Source organism: Pezoporus flaviventris, unplaced genomic scaffold, assembly GCF_033815535.1.
Source record: "Pezoporus flaviventris isolate CSIRO_AGI_PZ_B2104156 unplaced genomic scaffold, CSIRO_AGI_Pfla_v1 ptg000041l, whole genome shotgun sequence".
Classification (NCBI taxonomy): Eukaryota; Metazoa; Chordata; class Aves; order Psittaciformes; family Psittacidae; genus Pezoporus; species Pezoporus flaviventris.
In genome coordinates, this window is record NW_026892589.1 from 13,905,846 (window position 1) to 13,927,777 (window position 21,932).

Genomic DNA, 21,932 nt, shown 5'->3' on the forward strand with positions numbered 1-21,932 from the left:
CGTTTCCAAAGGAATCTGTGTTAGCAACATTGCTCCAAGCCCATCTGTCCTGAGCAAGCCTCAGACTCCCCTGTCTATTATAAACTGGATGGCTCCAGAGATGTCTGCTCACTGCGCTCCCTTCCTGTGGCAGGAGTCTTATTTGCTTATGTTTCAGGGATGTAGCAACAGAAGAACAGGCAAAAAAGGTCATAAAAGTTCGGTATCACACTGGGTGTCCTGGGGTATGAGCTGGAGACAGATGAACAAGTTGCCTGGACTGTGCTTTAGGATCACTGTGTCCAGTGCTACGTAAAGCTCTGAGTTTTGGAGGAGTTGGGAATGGGAAGCTTTTGTACAAGAGATAATAATGTGAGTGTGCTCTTGTTGGTAAGAGTTATCTTTCTGTTACCAAAACATGATGGTTCTAAATGGATGCCCCATCCCTGCCAGTGTTCAAGGCCAGCTTGGACAGGGGCTTGGAGCAAGCTGCCCTAGTGGAAGGTGTCCCTGCCCATAGCAGGGGGTTGGAAATGGGTGAGCTTTAAGTTTGCTTCTGACCTAAACCACACTGTGATGCTATGATTCTAAATAACACGTTAGATGGGTGTTTCTTTCCACTTCTGTCTGGAGATATATATTACAGAGAGGTTTTTCTTGTAAGGTTTGGATGTTCTTCTTTATAATGAGTATTTATTAGCTGAGGATACGTCACAAATGCCTTTGCCTGATTCAGCTCCCCAGATCTTACCCTTTGCCTGTCTTCTTCAACGACTGGGTTGTTGTCTTTGACAGTTGGGCAGAGGGGAAAGAACTGGCAGCATGTAGCAGTGGTTGGCAGTCAGAGTCCAACCCGAGAAGTCCTTTTTAGGGGGGCAAACTGTCCGTTTCACATGAAAGAAGGGATAATCCATGGAAATTCCAAGTTGCAGACGTAAAATGAGTTTTGCAGTGACCTCTAGTGGGGAGCCAAGCCGGGAGCTGCGGGCAGGGGGTGAGGAGCCTCTCCAGGGTGATGTATTTTGTACCTGGATTTGCTCAAGTTACCCATTGGGAAGGCTGGAGCTCATCACTTCATCTTCAGGCTCGGTCTTTGGTCTTCTGGCGAGACCTTAAAGTCTCGTCATGCGGTGCTGTCGGCATGAAGCTCCTCGCAGCTCGAGTGCTGACAGCATGTTGGATAATTCATTGAGCGAGGAGGATGCTGGCATCTCTGCCCAAGGAGGGAGCAGCAGACAGCCCGACACATGATCCGAGGTGTCAGCGGGCCAGAGCTTCAGCCCCGTTGGCTGGGAGAGGCGCGGGTCGGAGGAGGCGATGACAGGAGGTGACATGCTGTGGCTGGGCAAAGCAGGAGGCACGGGTGAGCTGGAAACCCTTCTGCTTTTGTAGGGTGGTGGTAAGGAACTGCAGCGTCTCTGCAGGTTGGGGTGGTTGGGGTCGGGGTGGAAGACTTGCTGCTGTTACGGTGGAATGGGTGGCCTTTTGTGTGGCCCCACTCAGCCTGGAGTGGGGTGCTTGCAGGGCAGTTTGCTGTGGATCTGGCTGCTTGAAAGATGACCCGGTGTGAGTGTGTGCAGCTGAGGCTCTCACCCTCTGTGTTTGCGTGCATGGCAAGGTTTGGGTTGGGTTTTTCTGGTGCCTCCAGACTAGCACTGGCATCAAACTGGTGCTCCTCTTTCCCTGTGTGTTAATCTCTTCTCTTCAATGCCCCATTAAACCAAAGAAACAGTAATTAACTTCAGAGCCTGCTGGAAAACGAAGCTCTGAGCCTCTGATGAAGATAAGTGATAATTTAGCAGAATTGCTTCCAAGTTGTTTTTTAACTGTTCCTTGCCAGGTCTCATTTGGTAGAGATGTTACCAAAGAACGTGGCCTGTTGGTCCTGACCCTTTTCCAGAGCTGCACATCTCATGATTCGTGTTGTGATCTGCCATAGTTCCTTGTAGTGTCAGTGCTGACAGACAAATCCCTGTGGGAAAAGCAGCTCGTTGTAGTGAGGGAGAGAGTTTCTCCTACTGCTTGCATCTCAATAGGCAGGAGAGAAGTCTCCTGACCCCTCGGTGGTGAGGGAAGGAAAATAATCCTTTAACAAGAGCAGCACCTTGCTGGGGTAACGTGCACTGGTGAGGCCAGGGGTATCTCTTACTGATGGTGGTACCAGGTGAGCACAAAACTAGTAAAGCTCCAGAAGCAGGGAGGGGCCAGGGTGGGAAATGCAGTGTTAGAACATCTCCTGACCTCAGCAACAGCAAAATACTGTCAAAATCTGAGCACAAAGTGCTGGGATTTTTGTTTAATGGGAACAGTGTCACTTCCCAATTAACATACGAGTGAGAGAACTGGGTTAAGGAAACCTGATCAGGTAGATGGCCACTGTGCTTTCAGGCTTATGCTTTCACTCTTCCTGCTTGGAGAGAAGGTAAAAGTCTCTTGTCCAGCTTGTCCTGGGTGCTTTCTCAGAAGGACACATCCACCTCCAGTTGTTTCTAGCCTTTCTATCTGGTAAAACAACAAACTCTAGCCTCGGGCAACCACTGGGCTATGACCGACTGTGCTATGGTTAGAGCTCTGTGCTGCTTAGGTCACACTCAATTAGAAGTTCTTGGTTTTCATTGTGAATATTAAGGACAAGCTGTACTAAAAATGAGACTAACATTAAAATTCCTGTTTAAGAGCTGACCTTCTAAACTCCCCCCATAAAGATTATCGTGTGTTGGGGCCTTTGCTCTTCTTTTTAGTGGAACCCTGCTTCTAAATCCACCAACCCTTAGCGTCCACAGCGCTGTCAGCTTTCACCAGTGCTAGGCAGGAACATCCCAAAAGCCTACCTCTGAAGCTGGGGTTGGTGTTAAGGTAGGAATCTCCCTCTGAACTGTGTAATCCTGGTGTCTTTAAAAAACAAATAAACCCTGACAAAAACCCACTTAAGAAACACTTGTTGTAATAAGTATATTATTATTATATTAGTATATTATTATTAATACCCTAATATTACAATATACCCATTACAATAAGTATATTCTTATATACTTATTGTATAAAGAAGCTTCATGTAGCAAATAGACAAACAGAATATATCAGCTTGATTTAATGAAATAAAAGCAGGCTATTTATCCTTGCAGCTTGGGAAACAAGAGCTTCATGCTCAGCAGTATCTTCAGTATAAAGTTAACTTCCATGATACAGCCTCTCAAGTGGAGCGTGCAAAAGAATTGTGTTTTGTCACTGCCGTCCTTTCTGCAGCCTTCAGGCTTTGGGGAAGGGCTGGGAAAGGTGGAACTGTACCCAAATCGCTGTTTCACCGCTTTGAGTGGCTTTGTGACATGCCCAGCTCTCTTGCTGGTGTGTGGGGACATCTGCTGCCCAGCCCTGACAGTTAACTTCCATCTGCTTGTGGACGGCACTGGGAATAATGAAGCAGTCTTGTGCGGAGCAGTACTGCCGGATTAATCCTTTTCCCCCCAGAGGACCCAATTCTGATCATCCCTGCTTTGTTGTAGAAAGAAGAAGTGGAAGATAACACTGATGCAAACATGGAAGGGGCTCTGATAGCCCGGGACAGAGTCGGGGTGCAGGACTTTGTGCTTCTGGACTCGCACACCAGTGAGGCAGCCTTCCTGAGCAACCTTCGCAAGCGCTACCAGGAGAACCTCATCTATGTAAGTGCTGTCGTGGGGGTTCACGTAGCCTGGAGCAGGTGAAGTGCCTCTAGGTGTGGCCTTGCTCTTCTGAGAAGTGCTGAGTATTTCACAGTCAAACTAAGGCGGCTTTGGAGCAGTGTCCATTTTCTCAGCAGCCCTGAGGTGATGCATTGGCTTACAGCATTTATTTGACTCCTCTTTTGGGAGCCATCATTCAAGTGATGGGACAGGTTTCCTCCCGTATGTATTTTTTCTCCCTGCAGACATACATTGGTACTCTCCTGGTGTCTGTCAACCCTTACAAAGAGCTGGATATCTACACAGTGACACAGATGCAGCTTTATCGAGGGGTGAACTTTTTTGAACTGCCACCACATCTGTAAGTAGATCCCTTAAGATTTCAGTTTGTATGAATGAATTGGGTTTTCTCTGTGACACTTGTGGATACACATCTTTGTTGCTTGTACACACTGAGTTATGGGCAGACTAGACCTCCTCATTACATGTGGTCTGCCTCTATCAGAGGAAGTTGAGATCTTCCCTTTACTGAAATTCACCAGGAATACATTCAGCATGTATCAGTCCTACAGCAACAGAAGGAAAGGAACAAGCCCTATCTGTCTCTCAAACCCAGACTGTGTCTTACTATGAGACCTTGAGTCAGGCTCACATCTTAAGCTCTGCTTTCCCATCATGTCCAGTACTGATAATGTACTGCTGAAAAACCATTGACACTGTCTCCTGTTGCCTTTTCTGGCTGCTTCTCCCCTGAATGCTGCTTGTGATCCTTGTTCAGATATGCCATAGCTGACAATGCCTACCGGGTGATGTGCAGCGAGTACAACAACCATTTCATCCTCATCTCCGGGGAGAGTGGAGCTGGGAAGACAGAAGCATCCAAGAAGATCTTGCAGTATTATGCAGTTACCTGTCCAACTACGGAGCAGCTGCAGATCGTCCGTGATCGTCTGCTACTTTCCAACCCTGTTCTTGAGGTAAAACTAAATAAAGGTACGAAATGTCTTGTAAGAAAGAATAACAGTAATTTGTTTAGCTGAATTCCACATTAAAGCCAGGGGAATACATTAGTTTGTATTTCTTTAATCCCACTAAAGTCAGTAGCGGGACTCAGCAAGTCTTTGTTGTTGGAACTTTGCCCTGTCACGGGGGTCAGGCTCTCAGTGAGATGAGAAGTGACTTGATGTATCTATTCATCCCCAGGCTTTTGGAAACGCAAAAACTCTGCGTAATGACAACTCGAGTAGATTTGGGAAATACATGGATATCCAATTTGATTTTAAGGTGAGAACAAACTTAACGGAGCAGCTATTAAAACAAGCTGGATCAGTGAATTTCTTGGATGCTCACCAGGCAGCACAGGATTTATTAAGACTTAAGGTGCAGATTTCTGACCCTATTTTTACAGGCCTTGCATTTTTCAAGTAAGGTGACTACTTATACATCCTGAAAGCTTCCTACATTACTGGCAATGCTGCCAGTGCTCTGTGGAAAGCTAATGCAGGCTGTTGTAAAGCACAAGCTGCACTGGAAGGACAGCAAACTCTTAAGAAACAGCTTGTACTGCTCTTGTATGCTAACTCTTAAACAAAGAATGGCAGGTAAAAAACATGCTATTCCTGATGCTGCTCCTTGTTCCTGGGTGTAAAGAAACAGCTGTCACAATGATGTTATAATTGGTATAATTTATATCGGCTGGTGCTGATGTGGCTGCTTTGTCCTGGCAGGGAGCTCCAGTAGGAGGACACATCCTCAGTTACTTAATTGAGAAATCCAGAGTTGTCCACCAGAATCATGGAGAAAGGAACTTCCATATCTTCTACCAGTTACTAGAGGGTGGAGACAAGGATCTTCTTTGCTGGCTTGGGCTGGAGCGCAACCCCCAGAAGTACGCATATCTCATCCAGGTCAGTGAGAGCTTGGCCCCCCTCTGTGCATCTTACATCTAGAACTGTGAGGGTTGCAAATGCAGCTTTCCCCACATGCTAAGTGTGCTGCTGAGCTGCTACCATTAGCAAGAACCCTGGTGAATTCCCTGTGTTCTGTGTGTACAGAATGGCTTACTGGTGCCATCTGTACTGCTGCTGTGAGAATGTGCTTTAAAACCAGTGTCACCAAACCCTTTAATGACCCTAGCTCCCCCTAGTCTGGTCACGATGCTTCTTGATTCATTGAGAAGAGTTGTCTGAGCTGCTAGCAGTAAAGTACTGTCTGCAACTTACATACTGTATAAAGGCATCTCTTCTAAGGCTTCTATGTCAGAACCTGGTGTAAAATGAGCTTTTTGGGATTTATGGACCTCATATTAGTATGGTTATGCAGAATACAGCTCGCTTTATAGTAGTGCTCTTAGTTTTCTTTCCTCCTTATTAGTGAAGAATACTTGGGCAGAAGATTTTATTACCATAAAGAGCTCAAGCTCTTCATAAGACTTTATGGTATTCACCATCCAAGCTCAATGCTTCAAGTTAACGGAAGTTTTAAGTATAAGCTGAAAGATCTGATCCAATGAGCCCCTTTCAGGATTAGCAGGCGTGAACTAAACTTGCTAGCTAATTACAGACTGCATCTGTACAGGCTGAGGAAACTGGGAATGGAAGCAGTATGCCCAGTAGTATGCTGCTGATAATAAAATTGCTTTGCCAGTGAATTGTACTACTTCATCTGTCTTTTACTCTACAGGGTCGATGTGCCAAAGTGTTTTCTATTAATGACAAGAATGACTGGAAAATAGTCCGCAAAGCTTTTTCCATCATTGATTTCACTGAGAAAGATATAGAGGTATGTGTGCTAAAGGGGACTGAGCCTGCCAAAGGGAATTTAAGTGAGGAGTGCACTGCTGTCTTTCCTTAAGAGAAATGGAAGGGGCTTTGCTTGGAAGAGGTGTTAAGGACAGAATGGGACATTGTTTTGGAGGGGTTTAGGGAGGGGGTGGGTGGAGAGCCAATATTCTTTGTGAGCATGTGTAGGAAAGATATTAGTACCGTCCCATGGAGCTGTGGGAATCTGTTTTCTAATGGTGTATCTCTCATTATTAGCATCTCTTCGGAATTGTTGCCAGTGTCCTGCACCTTGGGAACATTCAGTTTGAAGAAGACAGCAATGGACATGCCATCATTCGCGATGGCACGCAGATCAAATGGATTTCAAAGGTCAATATTGCAAGTGCTGTGAAGAAAGCCTTAACCTTGCTGTGTTTTAAGGAGAAAAACATCTGTTCCCAAAAGCAGAATTGATGTATAAATACCCAGCTGTTGTTATAAGCTGTCTGGAATTGTAGGGTCCCTTTTCTCCATAGCATGTCTCCCTGAAACTTATTGTTGCTCAAAGATGAGTCTAACTGGGAATGGACTGGGGGGTTATCCTCTACTGATCACACAGTACTGCTTATTTAAAGCCTCCTGCTGGCCATGCTCTGAGTGCAGGTGTTTCTCTTTCTGCAGCTGCTGGGTGTGCACTTGTCCATTCTTCAGGAAGCTCTCACCAATCGGAAGATCGAAGCCAGATCCGAAGAGGTAGGGAGTGATCCTGGGTGACCCCAGGCAGCTGGGGGCCCAGCTAGTGGTGCTGATGGATGAGGAGCTCTGTTCTTAGCAGTGTTACAGCAAAACCAGATCGCTCTGGCTGTCTTTCTTCCTCCGTATCACCTTCCTCTTCCAGCCCAAGATGCTAAATCAAATCGTATTCCCATTATTAGAGTTCTGCTGCTGAACAAGGTAGTAGCTGTGAAAAAGCTGGGCACAGGGACTTGCAGGCAGCTTTATCTGAGCCAAGCAGTTTCCTTTTGTTTAGTCCCTAGAGTGCTTTTAGGGAAACTGGGCTGCATAAACAGAGAAAAGCACTGGTAAAAACTGGTCTTTAAGCTTTCTCTGGTCATCTGGGGTGTTTCTCATCTCTGGCATATCTTATCTTCAGGTCCTAAGCCCATTGAACGTGGATCTGGCGTTCTATGCTCGGGATGCAGCGGCAAAGGCGATTTATGGACGAACGTTCACTTGGCTGGTCAACAAAATCAACGGCTCCCTGGCCAACAAGGTTGGTTTCTGGTCCAGTGTCCTCCTGGATGCTAAGTGCCCCTCACACACTGAGCAGAGGCCCTACAGCCCTCATCAGCAAATATAATTGATGTAGGGACATCCCACAGCACTGAGCTGGACCACTGCTTAGTTGGGTGTGGAAGGTGGTGTTTTAAACAGTTTTAGGAGGTCATTACTTGCTTTAAAGTGGCTACTCCATTGGCATAGGACACCTAAGATTTAGGTGAAAGAAACATGAAATGTGCAGGGAAGAAGCATCAGCTGAAGTAGCAATTACAGAGCAATGATGTCTTTAACAGGATTCAACTCAGAAAACAGTTATTGGCCTGCTGGATATCTATGGCTTTGAAGTGCTGGATACAAACAGGTAATAGCTGTTCCTGAGGCTTAGGGTAACCTCTTTTGCTGGTGGGGCATGTGCTGGAGTCCTACATGGCTTCTTGAGTCTACTCTTACCCCAGCAATGCAAGATAGGGGTGGCTGCAAAATCTGGGAGCGCTGGTTTAGCTGACCCCCTGCTGAAAGCTTTAGCTTGGGCTGCTTGCTTTGACTTGAGCCATTACTACAACAGCATGGAAGGATTGTGTGGGTTTGACCTGTATACTAGTGGGTTGTTTGACTTGAAAACAGTACGTGGTGGGAGAAGTAGAATTGGGTATGAAATAAACTAATGCTCACTTGGCCCTTCTGAAGCTTTGAGCAGTTCTGCATTAATTATTGTAATGAGAAGCTCCAGCAGCTGTTGATTGAGATGACCTTGAAAGCAGAGCAGGAGGAGTATGAACTGGAAGGAATAGAGGTAACTTCTTATTTTTTCCCTGTTCCTTTTTCCTTTGAAGTGCCATTACACTGAATGCCTTTGATCATCAATGAAGAAGGCATTCTGCTTCTTTCAGTTTGCATTGTTCATGTGGGAAGCATAAGATAGTATTTATAAGACGGTGGGTCTCATTCTGTAACCCTTTTGCAGTGTAACTAAACTTCTCTTTAGTGGGATTGGAACCTGGCTCTGAAGAACTTTAGAAATTGCAACAAGAAGATCTTCCTCTAAACTTCTTCTTCCTTTTTTCCTTTGCCAGTGGGAACCAATTCCATATTTTAACAACAAGATCATCTGTGACTTGGTTGAGCAGAAGCATAAAGGAATAATCTCCATTCTGGTAAGAACAGAGTTTGTGCTGTTTAAATTAAAACATGTGCCTGTGCCCTACTGTAATGGTCCATAATCATATTTTTCCTCTAGTTATGTGATGGGCCTGTATTAGTCAGGATGTAAACAGATAGGTCTTGCAAACAAAGACCCAGAAGATTAAGGTAGAGGATCTGCTTGCTAGAGCTATGGGGATTAAAGGTAATATGCTGCTTCCACAGCAACTCTGATGCTTAAGAAGGGCATTTCCTTAACTAGGAAGTTGCTTGTATAAGATAGAACCCATGTCGAATTGTAACCAAGCACTTTGGTTTTGCATAACAAGGTTGTACTAAACATTAGTGAGGAGGGAGTAGTCTGCTCAGAGCAGAGTTTGACCCGGTGCCTGCTGTTCCAGGATGAAGAATGCTTACGACCTGGTGAAGCAACTGATTTGAGCTTCTTGGAAAAGCTGGAAGAGAAAGTAGGAGATCATGCCCACTTCGTGACGTATGCATTTACACTCTGTATCCTGCCACACACAAAACTCCTCCAATTCCTTACCCATAACAGAGTACTGGGGAGGGAACAAGTTTTGCTTTGTCCCAAAGAAAATCAAGCAGCCTCTCCACTATATAGTGCTGTGCTGTGCTATGCTGGTAGAGTATGACCTGAGGTGTTGGGGAGGCTGGGCTTCCTGGCTCTCTTACTACTCTGATGCTGATCTTTGAGCCTGGGCTAAAGCTCATCCAGTTCCAGCCCCCTGCCAACGGGCAGGGACCCCTTCCTCTAGAGCAGCTTGCTCCAAGCCCCTGTGTCCAACCTGGCCTTGAGCACTGCCAGGGATGGGGCAGCCACAGCTTCTCTGGGCACCCTGTGCCAGTGCCTCAGTTCTCACAGGGAAGAGCTTCTGCCTAAGAGCTCATCTCGGTGTCCTCTTTGCCAGGTCAGAGCCATTCCCATTGTCCTGTCCCTACAGGCCCTTGTCCAAAGCCCCTTTCCAGGTTTCTTGTAGCACTGTGAGCTGCTGTAAGGTCTCCCTGGAGCCTTCTCTTCTCCAGGCTGGACAAGCCTAGCTCTCTCAGCCTATCTCCATAGGAGAGGTGCTCCAGCCCTTGGAGCATCTCCATGGCGTCTTCTGGACTTGCTCCAGCAGATCCATGTCCTTATGCTGGGGGCCCAGTGGGTGGCATTTTGGGTAATACTTGGTCTCCAGTGTTTTCAGATTCAGTTTTGGTGGCTGATGAGCACATTGGCATGGGGCTGTTCTGGCAATTCCCAGCAGAAGCCTACTGAAAGGCTTTGACAAGCCATCAGTTCAGAGCCACACTGCTGAACTGTCACTGTTTTTACATCTCTGAAGTTCATCACAGCCAAGTGGTGAATTTGTAGCCAACTTCCTTGTCACCACAATGTGCCTTAATACTGTTCTGCCTGATTAAAAGCTTGAAATGGAGCTAGAGCTTCTTAAGCAGGCTCTGTACTTGGCAGGGGAAGGGAACTTTGTACTCGTGCTGTTGTGACACGCAGCTCTGCTGTTAGTGGTTGCTTACAAAGCTGAAACTTAAACTGTTAAGTTGCTCTTTTTCCTTTGTTCTCCTTTTTTCCCCAGGAGTCCTTGCTTTCCAAACCTTTCCTGCTGTTCTTAGACATTGTGATTCCTGCTCTTATTTGGGTTCTTGCTTCAGGGCAAAATGTCCCAAACAATCCTCCCCCACCAGTTTCACTTGGAGGAAGCTGATTATCTTTTCCTCATGTAGGTGATGAAGAAATATTAAATGCTTGTCATGAGAAGAAATGCTAATACTTCTGGAAAGGGTGATTGTTGCCAAAAGGCAATGGATAGGTCACAGGTACCCTGAGGAGTTTATGGTAGCTGGCTCCCATTCTCTGCTGGTAGCTGGTCAGAACGGGCAGGTAGATGATGACTTGATTCTGGGCTGTAACTGCATAGTTGGAGCCACATCAGTAGGAACAAACACTAGATTTCCAGCTGTCCTACAGCTGCTCTTCATGTAGGTGCTTTTCTACAAGCTGAAGAAGTCCGTCTGCTCCTTTTTCTCTTGGTTTTCTGTGTGTTTTCCCCACAGTCGCAAGCTTGCAGACCAGAAAACACGGAAATCCATTGACTGGGTGGATTTCCGCCTCCTTCACTACGCAGGAGAAGTCACTTACTGTGCTGTTGGTAAGTGTGAGCACAGAGCTTGCCTAGAAGTTACCTGTGCTTTTAAGCCAATCTGGGAGGTGATGACGGGAAGATGAATTACAACATACCTGCCCTCTGAGGGTACTGTTACTTGGAAGTCTTAAATGTGAATGCAGTGAGAATTTTGTGGATATAAATATCCAGGTTTTGTGCTGAAGCGTGTGGCCTCCAAACGAATCAAACTACTTTTTCTTCTTCAGGATTTCTGGAGAAGAATAATGATCTGTTGTACAGAAACCTGAAAGAGGTAAGGACAGAAATGGGATGCTGTTAACTTAAATCATCATGCTTCAATAAGAAATGTTTTGCAGATGCATTTAATCTCTGTAGCAAACAAGAATGTGTATTTCTCTTAGCACTGTTCTTTAGGCACCTACCTGTGTGTCCTTACAGCTGTGCTGCTCCAGCGTAGCAACCTCACAGCAGGAATAGCACAGCTGCTAAATAAGGCAGCTTTTAATTTTCTCCTATTTCTCCTGTTCCAGGTGCTGTGCAACTCTAAAAATGGCATCCTCAGGGACTGCTTCTTGCTATCAGAACTCGACAACAGGAGGAGACCAGAGACTGTGAGTTTCATCTTTAGTCTTACCTTTAAATAGAAACTCAGCTTCCCAAGTCTTGCTTTAACTGCTGATCCTGTCCTTAGTCCTGAACTCTGTGGATTATTAATTTTGCTGGTGTTATAATCATGGTGGTTGATACTGATGAGACAGCAGCTAGCAAAGTGACATACCTTAATGCTGTTATTAATGCATCCTTCCAAAATTAGCCCTGTGCCTAGCAGCCAGCAGTAGTTGGGTTCTGAAGTGCTGCCTTCCATGTCCAGCTGCATGGCAGAGGTTCAGATCTTCCAGCTAAGCACTCTGTCCAGGTGACTTGCACCTGACTGTGCTTCAGAAGCTCTGTGGTCCTAATGCATGCGCCAGCCTTTTGCTTATTTTTAAGATGAGAGTAGGGGAATGAGTTGATTGCAGTTACTGCAGCCGTGAGCTCCAAAGCTAAGGAAGTTCTTCCATTGTCATCTTAGGTTGCAACGCAGTTCAAAACGAGTCTGATGAGTCTTATAGAAATCCTGATGTCCAAGGAGCCTTCCTATGTCCGATGCATTAAACCAAACGACAACAAGGAGCCTGGTAAGGCATTGGGCTGGTGACACAATTGAGATGAAGGAAGTGAGGGAGACTTTAACTTATAGCTAGGCACACAGTGTATATGTATACACACTCTGTGGTGTGTACATACCCCTTCCTTATTTATGTCAATACATGGATGAAGCCTTGGGTGCCATGGTTTAGTGAGAGGTGTCCCTGCCCATGGCAGGGGGGTTGGAACTGGATGATCTTAAGGTCCTTTCCAACCCAAACCATTCTATGATTCTAAGGGAGGGAGCTTCCACACTCGGTATTTCCCACTGAATGCGTGTTCTTGCTGCAGGGAAGTTTGATGATTTCCTGATCCGTCACCAGGTGAAGTACCTGGGCCTGATGGAGCACTTGCGGGTGAGACGCGCCGGCTTTGCCTACCGGCGCAAGTACGAGCTCTTCCTGCAAAGGTGAGTGGAACTGCTGCCTTATGGCCAGGTAAACCTGTCCTCCTGCGAGGGCCCCAGAGCAAGGCCTGTTGAAAGGCACGTCCCAGCAGTAGGAGATGTGGAGGTGTCAGCAGACACTGTTCTGCTTCAGAAATAACCTTAGTGTGCGTCTTCTGTCTGTATCTAGTTTGTCCTGCTTTGGCATCCTCTGCTTTGGATAAAGCACTAGGAATCTGGGGGAGAAAAGGTTCAGGAAGGACTTCTTCAAGCATCAAGTCACTTGTGTTGATCTCTTGCTGATCTTCCAGGTATAAATCTCTCTGTCCAGCTACGTGGCCACACTGGCATGGGCCAGCAGTTGAGGGTGTGGAGAGGCTTATCAAGCATCTTGGTTACAAGCCTGAGGAATACAAATTAGGAAGGTAAATCCTTTCTCTGGCTGTGACCTCTGCTGCTCAGTTGTGTGGTGCTTCCTAGATTTGATTCTCTTTAACATCATCTTCAACCTATGGCTTGAGAATACAAGTTGTGTAGAGGCAGAAGTCTCCACACTGCACCTTCCAGGGCACCTGGGGCCTTGTGCAGTAACTGGGGTTTTGCTTCCTACCCTCTCCCTGCCACCCTTTTCCAAGCCCTTGGCACCCTTTTAGGATGTGCCAGCCAGACAAATGAAGAGGTTGCAGGAGGAGATGTAACTCATTAGCACTGTGGTGGGTTGGAGGACTCTGAGCCTGGTTAGGGCAGCTGAAACCGTGGCTCCCTGCCAATAAGCTGTTCATGATCTCTCTTTCAGAACCAAAATCTTCATTCGTTTCCCAAAGACTCTGTTTGCTACTGAAGATGCATTTGAAATCAGAAAGCACTTGTTAAGTACGTTTCCCACTCCCTTTATCTGTGTATAACTGAAGCTTGAAATGCAGAAATGCCATGGAGCTGCCTCAGGGCACATTTACCTGCACAGTCTATTTTTGGTCCTGTTGGTGCTTTGGCACCTCTGTTCCTCAGGGACTGTGCAGACCCTCCTCTGCCTTGGCTGCAATCAGTGTCTGATTGCTGGGAGCACAGCTTCTGAATCCTAGAATGGTTTGGGTGGGAAGGGACCTTAAAGATCATCCAGTTCCATCCCCTATCATGAGCAACATCTCTGCTTTTTTTTTCCTCCTCTTTTTGCCAGTTTCAAGGCTACAGGCCAAATACAAAGGCTTCCTTGGGAAAAGGGAGTACCTGAAGAAGAGAGAAGCAGGTATGGGCTCTGGAATTGAGGATTCTCTTCTGGGGCTATGTTTGTAGCTTTGGGAGGTCAGGAATCCACACTGCTGCAGATGCCACTTGCAGCTTCCCCTCAGGGCTGTGGGTGTTGGGGTGAGAGGCAGGGGATGCCCATGTGAAGAGCATTCACAGAGGTCCCTTTAGCTCTGTTTAGCTCTGAGTAGCTCAAAGGGCAGCTTTCTGAGATGGGCTATTTGCTGTGGATGGGGGACAGCAGGAGGCTGGCACCATCTCAACACAGAGTTCTAGGGTGCAGGGGATGCTGGGTCAGCCAGTTAGAGTGGAGAAGAAGTTGTTCTTACTGTAAAGACCAGCTAATGGGAAGAGCTGCAGAAGAGCCAGCTGTAACCTCTGCTGTGTGAACTTAAAGGGTAGTATAGCTCCAGAGCTCTGATACTAACACAAGGACCTGATGAATTCTTGCAGCTATCAAGCTGGAGGCGTGTTGGCGAGGAGTGCTGGCACGGAAAGAGGCCAAAAGGAGGACGTGGGCAGTTCAGATAATCAGGAAGTAACTATCACTGCGTGGTGGTTGTGGGGAGGGCGGTGGGTGGTGGGTCACAGTGTGGTGATGGTCTCTGGACAATGAATCTGGAATACCTGCAGTGCAGTGAGTCAAAACCATCTCCTTCACCCCCCGTTTCTAAGGTACCACTGCAGTGAGGACAGTTGCCAGATGGGGTTGGTCAGAAATGCCTGTCACATCTTCATCAATTCTGACTTCCACAAATTCATTTGGAATGCTATAAAGCTGAAGGTTTCCACTGCTGTAACACAGGTGGCAGTGTACCTGAGGCAGCCTCAATGATCTGTGCCCATTTTGTGCCTTCTGTGACTTGTCCTTCACTTCCATTGCTTTCTGGAAGTAACCTGTAAGCTCTGGTTCTGAATTCTCTGTAGGTTCATAAATGGCTTCATCAATCGGAAGAAGCCCCTTTGCCCAGAGAACATTGAATTTGTGAGGCTTGTGCAGTACAAGTACTTGATGAAGCTCAGAGACCACATCCCAAAAAACGTCTTGGACAAGAGCTGGCTCCAGCCTCCATCCATCCTGGAAGAGGTGAGGATTGCTGCAGGCTTTGGGAGAGGTGAAGGTGGCTTTTAGTAACTCTAGAAATGACTCAACTGCTTGGTGGGCATCAGCCCTGCTCTGGTACCAGTGCTCCTTGTAGGCAGCTCTCTGGGCTGGGGGAGCTCAAACGGAGTTGTAACTTGATGTTAAAAACCAGCTTGCACTGAGTGACTGTCTGCCAGGACTGCAGCAGGAGCTGCTGGCACAACCTCGCTGCTGTTTTCTTTTCCTTAACGTAGACATCTGAGATGCTACAGAAGATCTGCATTAGGAACCTAGTGAGGAAATACTGCCGAGGTGTTACTGCTGAGAGGAAAGTGCAGGTAAGTGATACGTGGAATGTGAATGTGTGAGTTAAAACGGGCTGTGCAGGTGGGACATCTGCGCCCTCAACTGTCTGAAAGGCAGGCTGCACACGGCTGCTCCTCCCACTGAGTGAGTACTCCTGAGCCTGGTGTTGGCTTCAGCGGCCCTGGCAATGCACAGTGTGGTTCTACAGACCCGTGGGTCTTACCTTTATGGAATGAAAACTGCACTTCATGTAATGGGAAAGATCCATAAATAAGAAAAACATGTAGGGCTCTTTAGTCCCCGCTACCCCTTTATGTGGTATGAAATGGGAACGACCTAAAGGTGTGGGAAGAAAGGCAGCTCACATCGGGTAGGTCCTGCATGAGGGGGAATGGTGTCTGTGGCACAACTGCTGATGCTCCTGATGGAGAAACTCCAGGAGGATAAAGGCTGCTCCTTCTCCAAACAGTTAGAGCAGAAGGTGGTGACAAGCGCCGTTTTCCGAGGGAAGAAGGAGGGCTACGTGCAGAGCATCAACCAGCCGTTCGCAGACACCCGCCTGAGTGAGTGCACCCCAAAGCCCTGAGGAGCACAGCTCCTTGCTCAGGAACATTCCTGACAGAACAGACTTGGCTTCCAGGAGAAATTCCCATCTGGCAAAGACAGCATCACCTTTGGGCCCGACCATTCGAGTTCCCTTCCTCTGTGGCTGTCCTGAGTTCAGTGGTGTGGGTGCAATGCTGGGTCCTTGGAAGCTCCCAGAGAGCTGGGTAGAAGGGATAGATATTCAGCATGCCTCTTGGCATGAGCCCTCCTGTGCCAGGGCCTGAACCCCCCGTGTGAATGCCTTGTCAGGCAGGAAGAATCACAGACATGGGTTTGGGAGCAGCTGGAACCCCCAGTTCAGAAGAGGGGAGGGTACCAAGGGGACAAGGACAGTGGGATGAAGACCATGAGTGCAGCTCTCTGCAGCTGTGCTGGTGCGAATGGTGCCTGTCACCTGCACTCAAGTTTATCTTTCTGGTTTGCTCCTCAGAAGAGAATGACATAAACCCCAAAGTGCTGCAGCTCCTCCACGGTGAGAAGATCAAGGTAAGGGAAAGAGAGCTGCAGCACAGCAGCCCTTGAAGCAGCTTCCCTGGAGCTGGCTGGTCACACAGTATTGGGTGCTCTATAGTGCCTGAGGCTGCCTTGCAGCCATGCAATAGCAGTGTGGAGAGTGTGTCCTTGTTCTTAAACTGGAGGCAGGTCTCAAAATGCACCTGGACACAAATTGCTTCAGATTCCTCTTAATAAATGCTTAAAAAGCATCACTAAACCCTATAGGGGCTGCAGCAGTGTAGGTGTGTGCTGCACTTCCCATGGTCACAGCATAGAGGGCACAAGGAAACCATCTTTCTCACAGCATCGTTCTGCCATCTGAATGTCCAAGTGGAAAGAAAGCAGACTGCTGTCAGCAGAGGTTCTGCTGCTCCAGGGTGCAGAGCTGCTCCTTGCTGGCCTGCCTCCAGCACAGCACCCTGTGGTACTGAGTGATGCTGATATCAACTTGTTGTTTCCAGTATGTGACCCCCGTGATAAAGTACGACAGGAACGGGTTCAAAGCACGGGACCGGCTCCTTGTTCTGACCCAGTCCTCAGCCTATGTGGTGGAAATGGCCAAGATCAAGCAGAAGATAGACTATGCCACTCTGAAAGGTAAGGGTGGAAGTCCCTGGGGGTCTGCCCTTGCTGCATGTGGGGCTTCTGAAACTCTGTTTGGGTGTCAGCACGCAGGTCCTTGGAGTATAAGTTAGGAGAAGGAGGATGCAGTTTGAAACACAAAGGCAGGAGGAGATTGCTTTCTGCTGGCATTGAGGGGAACCCACACATCACCCCCTTTTCTAGGTATTTTTTCATCCTGCCACTGTCTGAACTGCAGTCCAGGCTGGAATACATGCATTCTGCCTCCTGCATTCCCAAAACGAAGGCTGGAGTTGATCTCCCTGCAGGAGCAGCACCCTAACACTGGCCTGGAACTGTCTTTGGCAGTTTTCCCTCTAATTCCTGCTTTTCTTTTGAAGGTATTTCCACCAGTAACCTGAGCGATGGGATTGTGGTCATTCATGTTCCTGAGGACAACAAACAGAAGGTAGATAACAGTCAGGTCCTGTAGTTGATGTGTTTAATAGCATTAATATCTAATATATTAATGCCCCATCCCTGGCAGTGCTCAAAGCCAGGTTGTGAACAGGGCTTGGAGCAAGCTGCTCTAGTGGAAGATGTCCCTGTCTGTGGCAGGGGTTGGAACTGGAGGAGCTTTAAGGTCCCTTCCAACCCAAACCAGTTTGGGATTTTCATCTTCCTACGAAATGCTGGGATTCCACAGTTGCTGATGTTTACTACTTCTGTAATCAGCTGGACCTTTACATTCTTGCTGTCTCGCCAGGAAAGCCTTCCCTTACCTGCTTTTTGGAGCCCAAGTTGCTCTAAATCCTGAATAGTCCCTCTAAAAGATTTAGATTGGCTATAGGGAGGAGATTCTTTCCTGTGAGGGTGGTGAGGCGCTGGAATGGGTTGCCCAGGGAGGTTATGAATGCTCCATCCCTGGCAGTGTTCAAGGCCAGGTTGGACAAAGCCTTGGGTGCCATGGTTTAGTGTGAGGTGTCCCTGCCCATGGCAGCGGGGTTGGAACTGGATGATCTTAAGGTCCTTTCCAACCCTAACTATTCTATGATTTGATTCTATGATTCCAAAAGGATATTTGACAAACCAGACTTGTACATGGCTGTTGTAATTGCTGTGTAGGTATCAGTGGTTGTAATTGCTGTGTAGGTATTTGTCTCTTCTGCGCAGCAGCCACTGCTCCAGCATTAAAAGGAGTTTCTCTGCACAGCTGCTGGGTGCCTTACGTGCTGGGCAATACCTGATGACTTCGTGCCTCTTTCTTGTTCCAGGGAGATGTGATCCTTCAGTGTGAGCACGTCTTTGAGACTGTCACGAAGCTCTGCATGCTGGCCAATAAGCAAAACCTCGTTAAAGTTGCGCAGGGAAGGTAAGGAAGGCAGTGCAATGGGCAGTGTCCTGCAGGGTGGGTTTTAGGGAAGAGCCTGGGCTGGACTATTTAAGTCAAACCTATTCACAGCAGACAGTGCCCTGAGCTGATCATTGTGGGCTGAATCAAACAGAGGAATGGCTTTAACCTGCCAGAGGGGAGACTGAGATGAGCTCTTAGGCAGAAGCTCTTCCCTGTGAGGGTGCTGAGGCACTGGCACAGGGTGCCCAGAGAGGCTGTGGCTGTCCCATGCTGATGAAGCTTCCTTCTATGCTGGTTGAGGTTGCACCTTGCTGGTGCTGCTCTGCCCATGACCCAACTGCCTAAAACATCAACTTGATCATAGGTGCCTGTAGTTTAAAACCCCTTTTTTTTTCCAGGCTTCTGCCGCCGTGACCTGGGGGTGAGGTTGTGGTTTAGTGGTTTTACAGCAGATCCCATTAGCACGGCCTGAGAAAAGCCTGGGTCACTTCAGGATAAATGCTCCTCTCCCTGGCAGCTTGAGAAGGCCCTGAAATGTGACATTGGAGCACAGGCCCCTCTCGGTCACACCACCAAGCTAAGGGCAGGTGGATGCAGTCTGTCTCTCAAATCTCTGCCTGAATTGAGAATGGCACATGAAACCGGGCTCCTGCTCCAGCTTTCCTCTCTGCCCTTTGCATTTCAGTTGTAATTAGATTGTGTGTTCAGTGGTTTTCTCCAGGTCAGATCTGCTTATCTTCTAGTGCTTAATTGCTCCAGGAGAATTCAAATGCCTGGCGCAGGCAGGATGCTCCATTCATCCAACCCTGCTGGCTCGGGTGCTATAATGCAATTGGTTAGGAAATCTACGTAAGCTGGAGGGCTCAGATCTTCTGATCTAAGGAGCTTTGCCAAGGGAACAGAAATAAAGAGTAAAGCCTATTGCAGGGAAAGCATCTAGTGAGTACTTCTGCCTGTATTTGCAGCCTTCAGTTCCGCATTGGCTCGGGGAAGGAAGGGACGATGGTGTTCAGTGTGGGGCAGGAGTCTCAGGTCTTCAAAGCCAAAACTGGACAACTGACAGTGGTAAGGCCTCAGCCAAGCCCTGGGAATGTGACTTGGGCTTTCTCCTCTGCTCAACCCCTGTAGAAAGCACAGCTCGGTTCCAGCAAGGGCCCTTTGGGTGAGTTCAGGAGGACTGGATTCATCTTGCAGAGCAGAGGTGCACGATGTAACTACTCAGTTAGTACTTACCTATGCAAGATAACATGTAATAGATGGTCATGGCTGCATTGGGAACTGCACCTTGCACCTTCCTGCTTGCTTTCCCCAGCTACCATGGGCAGAGGAACAGGGGAAGGTGTGATTCTTTGTGCTTCACTGCTGGGCTTAGTGTGTGTGATGCTGCTAGCTGACAGCTCCATGGAGGAATTGCACATGGCCATGTAATCCCCTTGGGGTACCTATTAGCTGTCCTTGCAGCCTGGAGATGAAAGGGGTAACTTTACATGCCAGCTGCTGAACAGAAACCACACAGCCTCTTTTCCCAGAGCCAGGACATCTCAAGGGCATCACACTTGTACCTGATCTGACGACTCCTTCCTTTTCTCATCCAGGTGTCAACCCAGGCAATGTCTTGATGAGCAACAGTCCCTGTTCCTGGTTGCTGTCTTGGCCAGGGGCAGAAAGGAGCCTGCAGGATGAGACCAGCACTCACACCTGCCCTGGGATCTGTGATGCCACAGGGCTGCTGTGATTTGAGTTTGCTTGCATCTTTTAGGCTCTTTTTTTATAGCTTAAAGCTATTTGATATAGCTAAATAAATGATGTTATCTCGCTGTAACATTCCAGTGAGCAAAGGTGCTCATTACACAACTACAGGGAGGCATTGGAACTGAAACCTGCAGTTCCACATGTAAAATGTCCATCTCTAGGCACTGAGTACGAGGCGAGAGCTCTGCCCAGTCAGGAGGGGTTAATACAGGAGCAGGAAGGCTTCTCTGGCTGTGCTTGAGTCTCGGCTCACCAGAAGTGCCCCAACTCTGGTCTGAAACCACCTTTTCTCTGGGGCAGGCTGGTAAAGCCTTTAGCACTGCTGTCCCCTTGAGGTGGCCAAGGGGAGGGGTGGAAGTGGGAATTCTCTGCACCTCCCACTTGGAAGCTGTTCCACTGCTGTTTCGTGTTGGGGCAAACTGATGCAGTTCCTGCTCCGGCTCTGCCTGGGCTGGAACTGCACTTTGAGAGCCTGCACATCCTGGGCTCTGCAGAGTCCCAGCTCTCTGCTGGGAGGTCAAACTAAACCAGGGGGAGGATGATGTCTGCTGTTTCTTCCAGCTCCATGGACCCCAAGGCCAGCTTCAGACAAGCAATAAAGTGACCCCCATGTAAATATGAAATATCTTCTAATTTATTGTGTTACATTAAAAAAAAAGTACATATTGCAAACATCAACCATAAACTGAGCTGCAGCTGAAGCTTTTCCTGTGCATAAGTATAAAGTAGGAGGGAATGATTGTACAGAACAGAGGAATTTGCTGCTGTTGTCTGAGAGACGGAACAACTCCATTAAGACTGAAAGGATCTACCTGCCCTTTGCTCTAAGGTAAGACTGGTGCTACAGCTACGTGGATACAGGTGGGAGTGAACACCCTGATGGGAGATTGAACCCAGGGTTAAAGCTGCTGCTGGACAAAATCACTTCCACACAGAAGACTTGAGTCACCCTACACTGCTGTGCTGTCACTACTGGTGTCTGGTGTGTGGGGCTGGAGAACCAAAGCAGCCAGGGCTGTGCTCCCTGTTACCTGTGGCAGTACCAGATGATCCAGGGCTGCTCATGGCCAGGACCTCAGCCCTGCACCCACCTTCACCTGGAAGCTGCGGAGGCAAAACCATTTACAGTCAAAAGGCTCAAGAGCTGAGAGCATTTGTGCAATGCCATTAACAAAGTCTCCCTCCACAGCCTGAGGACAAGTGGCCAGCAGGTAAAGGATGGTCGAAGGTGACAGAGGACATCTTTGCTGCTCAACTACAGCACGTGGAGGGTAAGGCAGAGCCTGCCCATAAGTGCAGTAACAAACCTGAAACTACTCCAACTCCCCTGGAGTGAGTGAACCCCAGCTCTGTAACTGCTGTACAAGGAGCAAACAGAATCATCCCCTGGTTTCTGCAGAACCTGAACGAGGAACTCCTGAAGCCAGTTAAGAACCTATTTACAGAGAGGTTAATCACAGAGCTGGGACCTCTCGGATGCTTAGCACTGGTGTCACCTCCTGGAGCTGAACCTGCTCCCGTGCTGCAGGATGTGACTGGGTTTGGTCTGAGCAGCCAGTGTGGGGGTGCTGTGTTGGAAGCAGGCAGCTCAGCACAGCTGAGGATGGGGCGGCCTGGCCTGTCCCACAGGAGAGCCAGCTCTGTGGGGTGAGCAAAGGGAGCAGGGTTTGCTGCAGGGCTACAGCGAGGGATGGGCAGGAGCACAGGGAACGGCTGGGACACAGCAGTCACACTGAGCAGCTTCAGCCAGCGCAGGGTCTGGACCCTTCCAGGGCACTGCGTCTGTTACAGACCCTCAACCCCATGCCCAGCCCAGCACCAGCCCATGAGGATCAAAGTACAGAGACCTGGAAAAGCAGAGCAATTCGGGGGCCTTCCCCTTCCACACCCCCCAGCTTATCACATCGGGAAGGTAAGAAGGGAGAGGCCCTGGGTCCTTCACAACACCACTGCACTATGGACTTCTGCAACCACGTGCAAGGACAGCC

At 48.1% G+C, this 21,932-nt stretch overlaps 1 protein-coding gene across 7 annotated transcripts in view; it reads left to right on the forward strand.

Annotated features, from left to right (window-relative positions):
- MYO1H (myosin IH) overlaps positions 1 to 20,016 on the forward strand; it is a 37,128-nt gene extending 17,112 nt beyond the window's left edge. For 6 of the 7 annotated variants that reach the window (XM_061466477.1, XM_061466482.1, XM_061466476.1 and 3 more), the window contains 31 exons: positions 3,483 to 3,641; positions 3,887 to 4,002; positions 4,420 to 4,618; positions 4,845 to 4,925; positions 5,369 to 5,548; positions 6,324 to 6,422; positions 6,680 to 6,793; positions 7,085 to 7,156; positions 7,557 to 7,676; positions 7,978 to 8,045; positions 8,372 to 8,477; positions 8,758 to 8,838; positions 9,226 to 9,317; positions 10,898 to 10,992; positions 11,214 to 11,260; positions 11,499 to 11,579; positions 12,041 to 12,146; positions 12,448 to 12,565; positions 12,853 to 12,966; positions 13,338 to 13,414; positions 13,719 to 13,787; positions 14,240 to 14,324; positions 14,714 to 14,873; positions 15,125 to 15,208; positions 15,646 to 15,739; positions 16,213 to 16,268; positions 16,739 to 16,874; positions 17,240 to 17,307; positions 18,113 to 18,210; positions 19,158 to 19,257; positions 19,788 to 20,016. In XM_061466477.1, coding sequence (XP_061322461.1) covers positions 3,516 to 3,641; positions 3,887 to 4,002; positions 4,420 to 4,618; positions 4,845 to 4,925; positions 5,369 to 5,548; positions 6,324 to 6,422; positions 6,680 to 6,793; positions 7,085 to 7,156; positions 7,557 to 7,676; positions 7,978 to 8,045; positions 8,372 to 8,477; positions 8,758 to 8,838; positions 9,226 to 9,317; positions 10,898 to 10,992; positions 11,214 to 11,260; positions 11,499 to 11,579; positions 12,041 to 12,146; positions 12,448 to 12,565; positions 12,853 to 12,966; positions 13,338 to 13,414; positions 13,719 to 13,787; positions 14,240 to 14,324; positions 14,714 to 14,873; positions 15,125 to 15,208; positions 15,646 to 15,739; positions 16,213 to 16,268; positions 16,739 to 16,874; positions 17,240 to 17,307; positions 18,113 to 18,210; positions 19,158 to 19,257; positions 19,788 to 19,811 — 3,066 coding nt within the window. In that variant the 5' untranslated portion in view covers positions 3,483 to 3,515 and the 3' untranslated portion in view covers positions 19,812 to 20,016. Of the gene's footprint in view, positions 1 to 3,106; positions 3,134 to 3,482; positions 3,642 to 3,886; positions 4,003 to 4,419; positions 4,619 to 4,844; positions 4,926 to 5,368; positions 5,549 to 6,323; positions 6,423 to 6,679; positions 6,794 to 7,084; positions 7,157 to 7,556; positions 7,677 to 7,977; positions 8,046 to 8,371; positions 8,478 to 8,757; positions 8,839 to 9,225; positions 9,318 to 10,897; positions 10,993 to 11,213; positions 11,261 to 11,498; positions 11,580 to 12,040; positions 12,147 to 12,447; positions 12,566 to 12,852; positions 12,967 to 13,337; positions 13,415 to 13,718; positions 13,788 to 14,239; positions 14,325 to 14,713; positions 14,874 to 15,124; positions 15,209 to 15,645; positions 15,740 to 16,212; positions 16,269 to 16,738; positions 16,875 to 17,239; positions 17,308 to 18,112; positions 18,211 to 19,157; positions 19,258 to 19,787 lie in introns of those variants that run through there. The other variant, XM_061466481.1, reaches the window with a different exon arrangement.
- Positions 20,017 to 21,932: the final 1,916 nt, after the last annotated feature.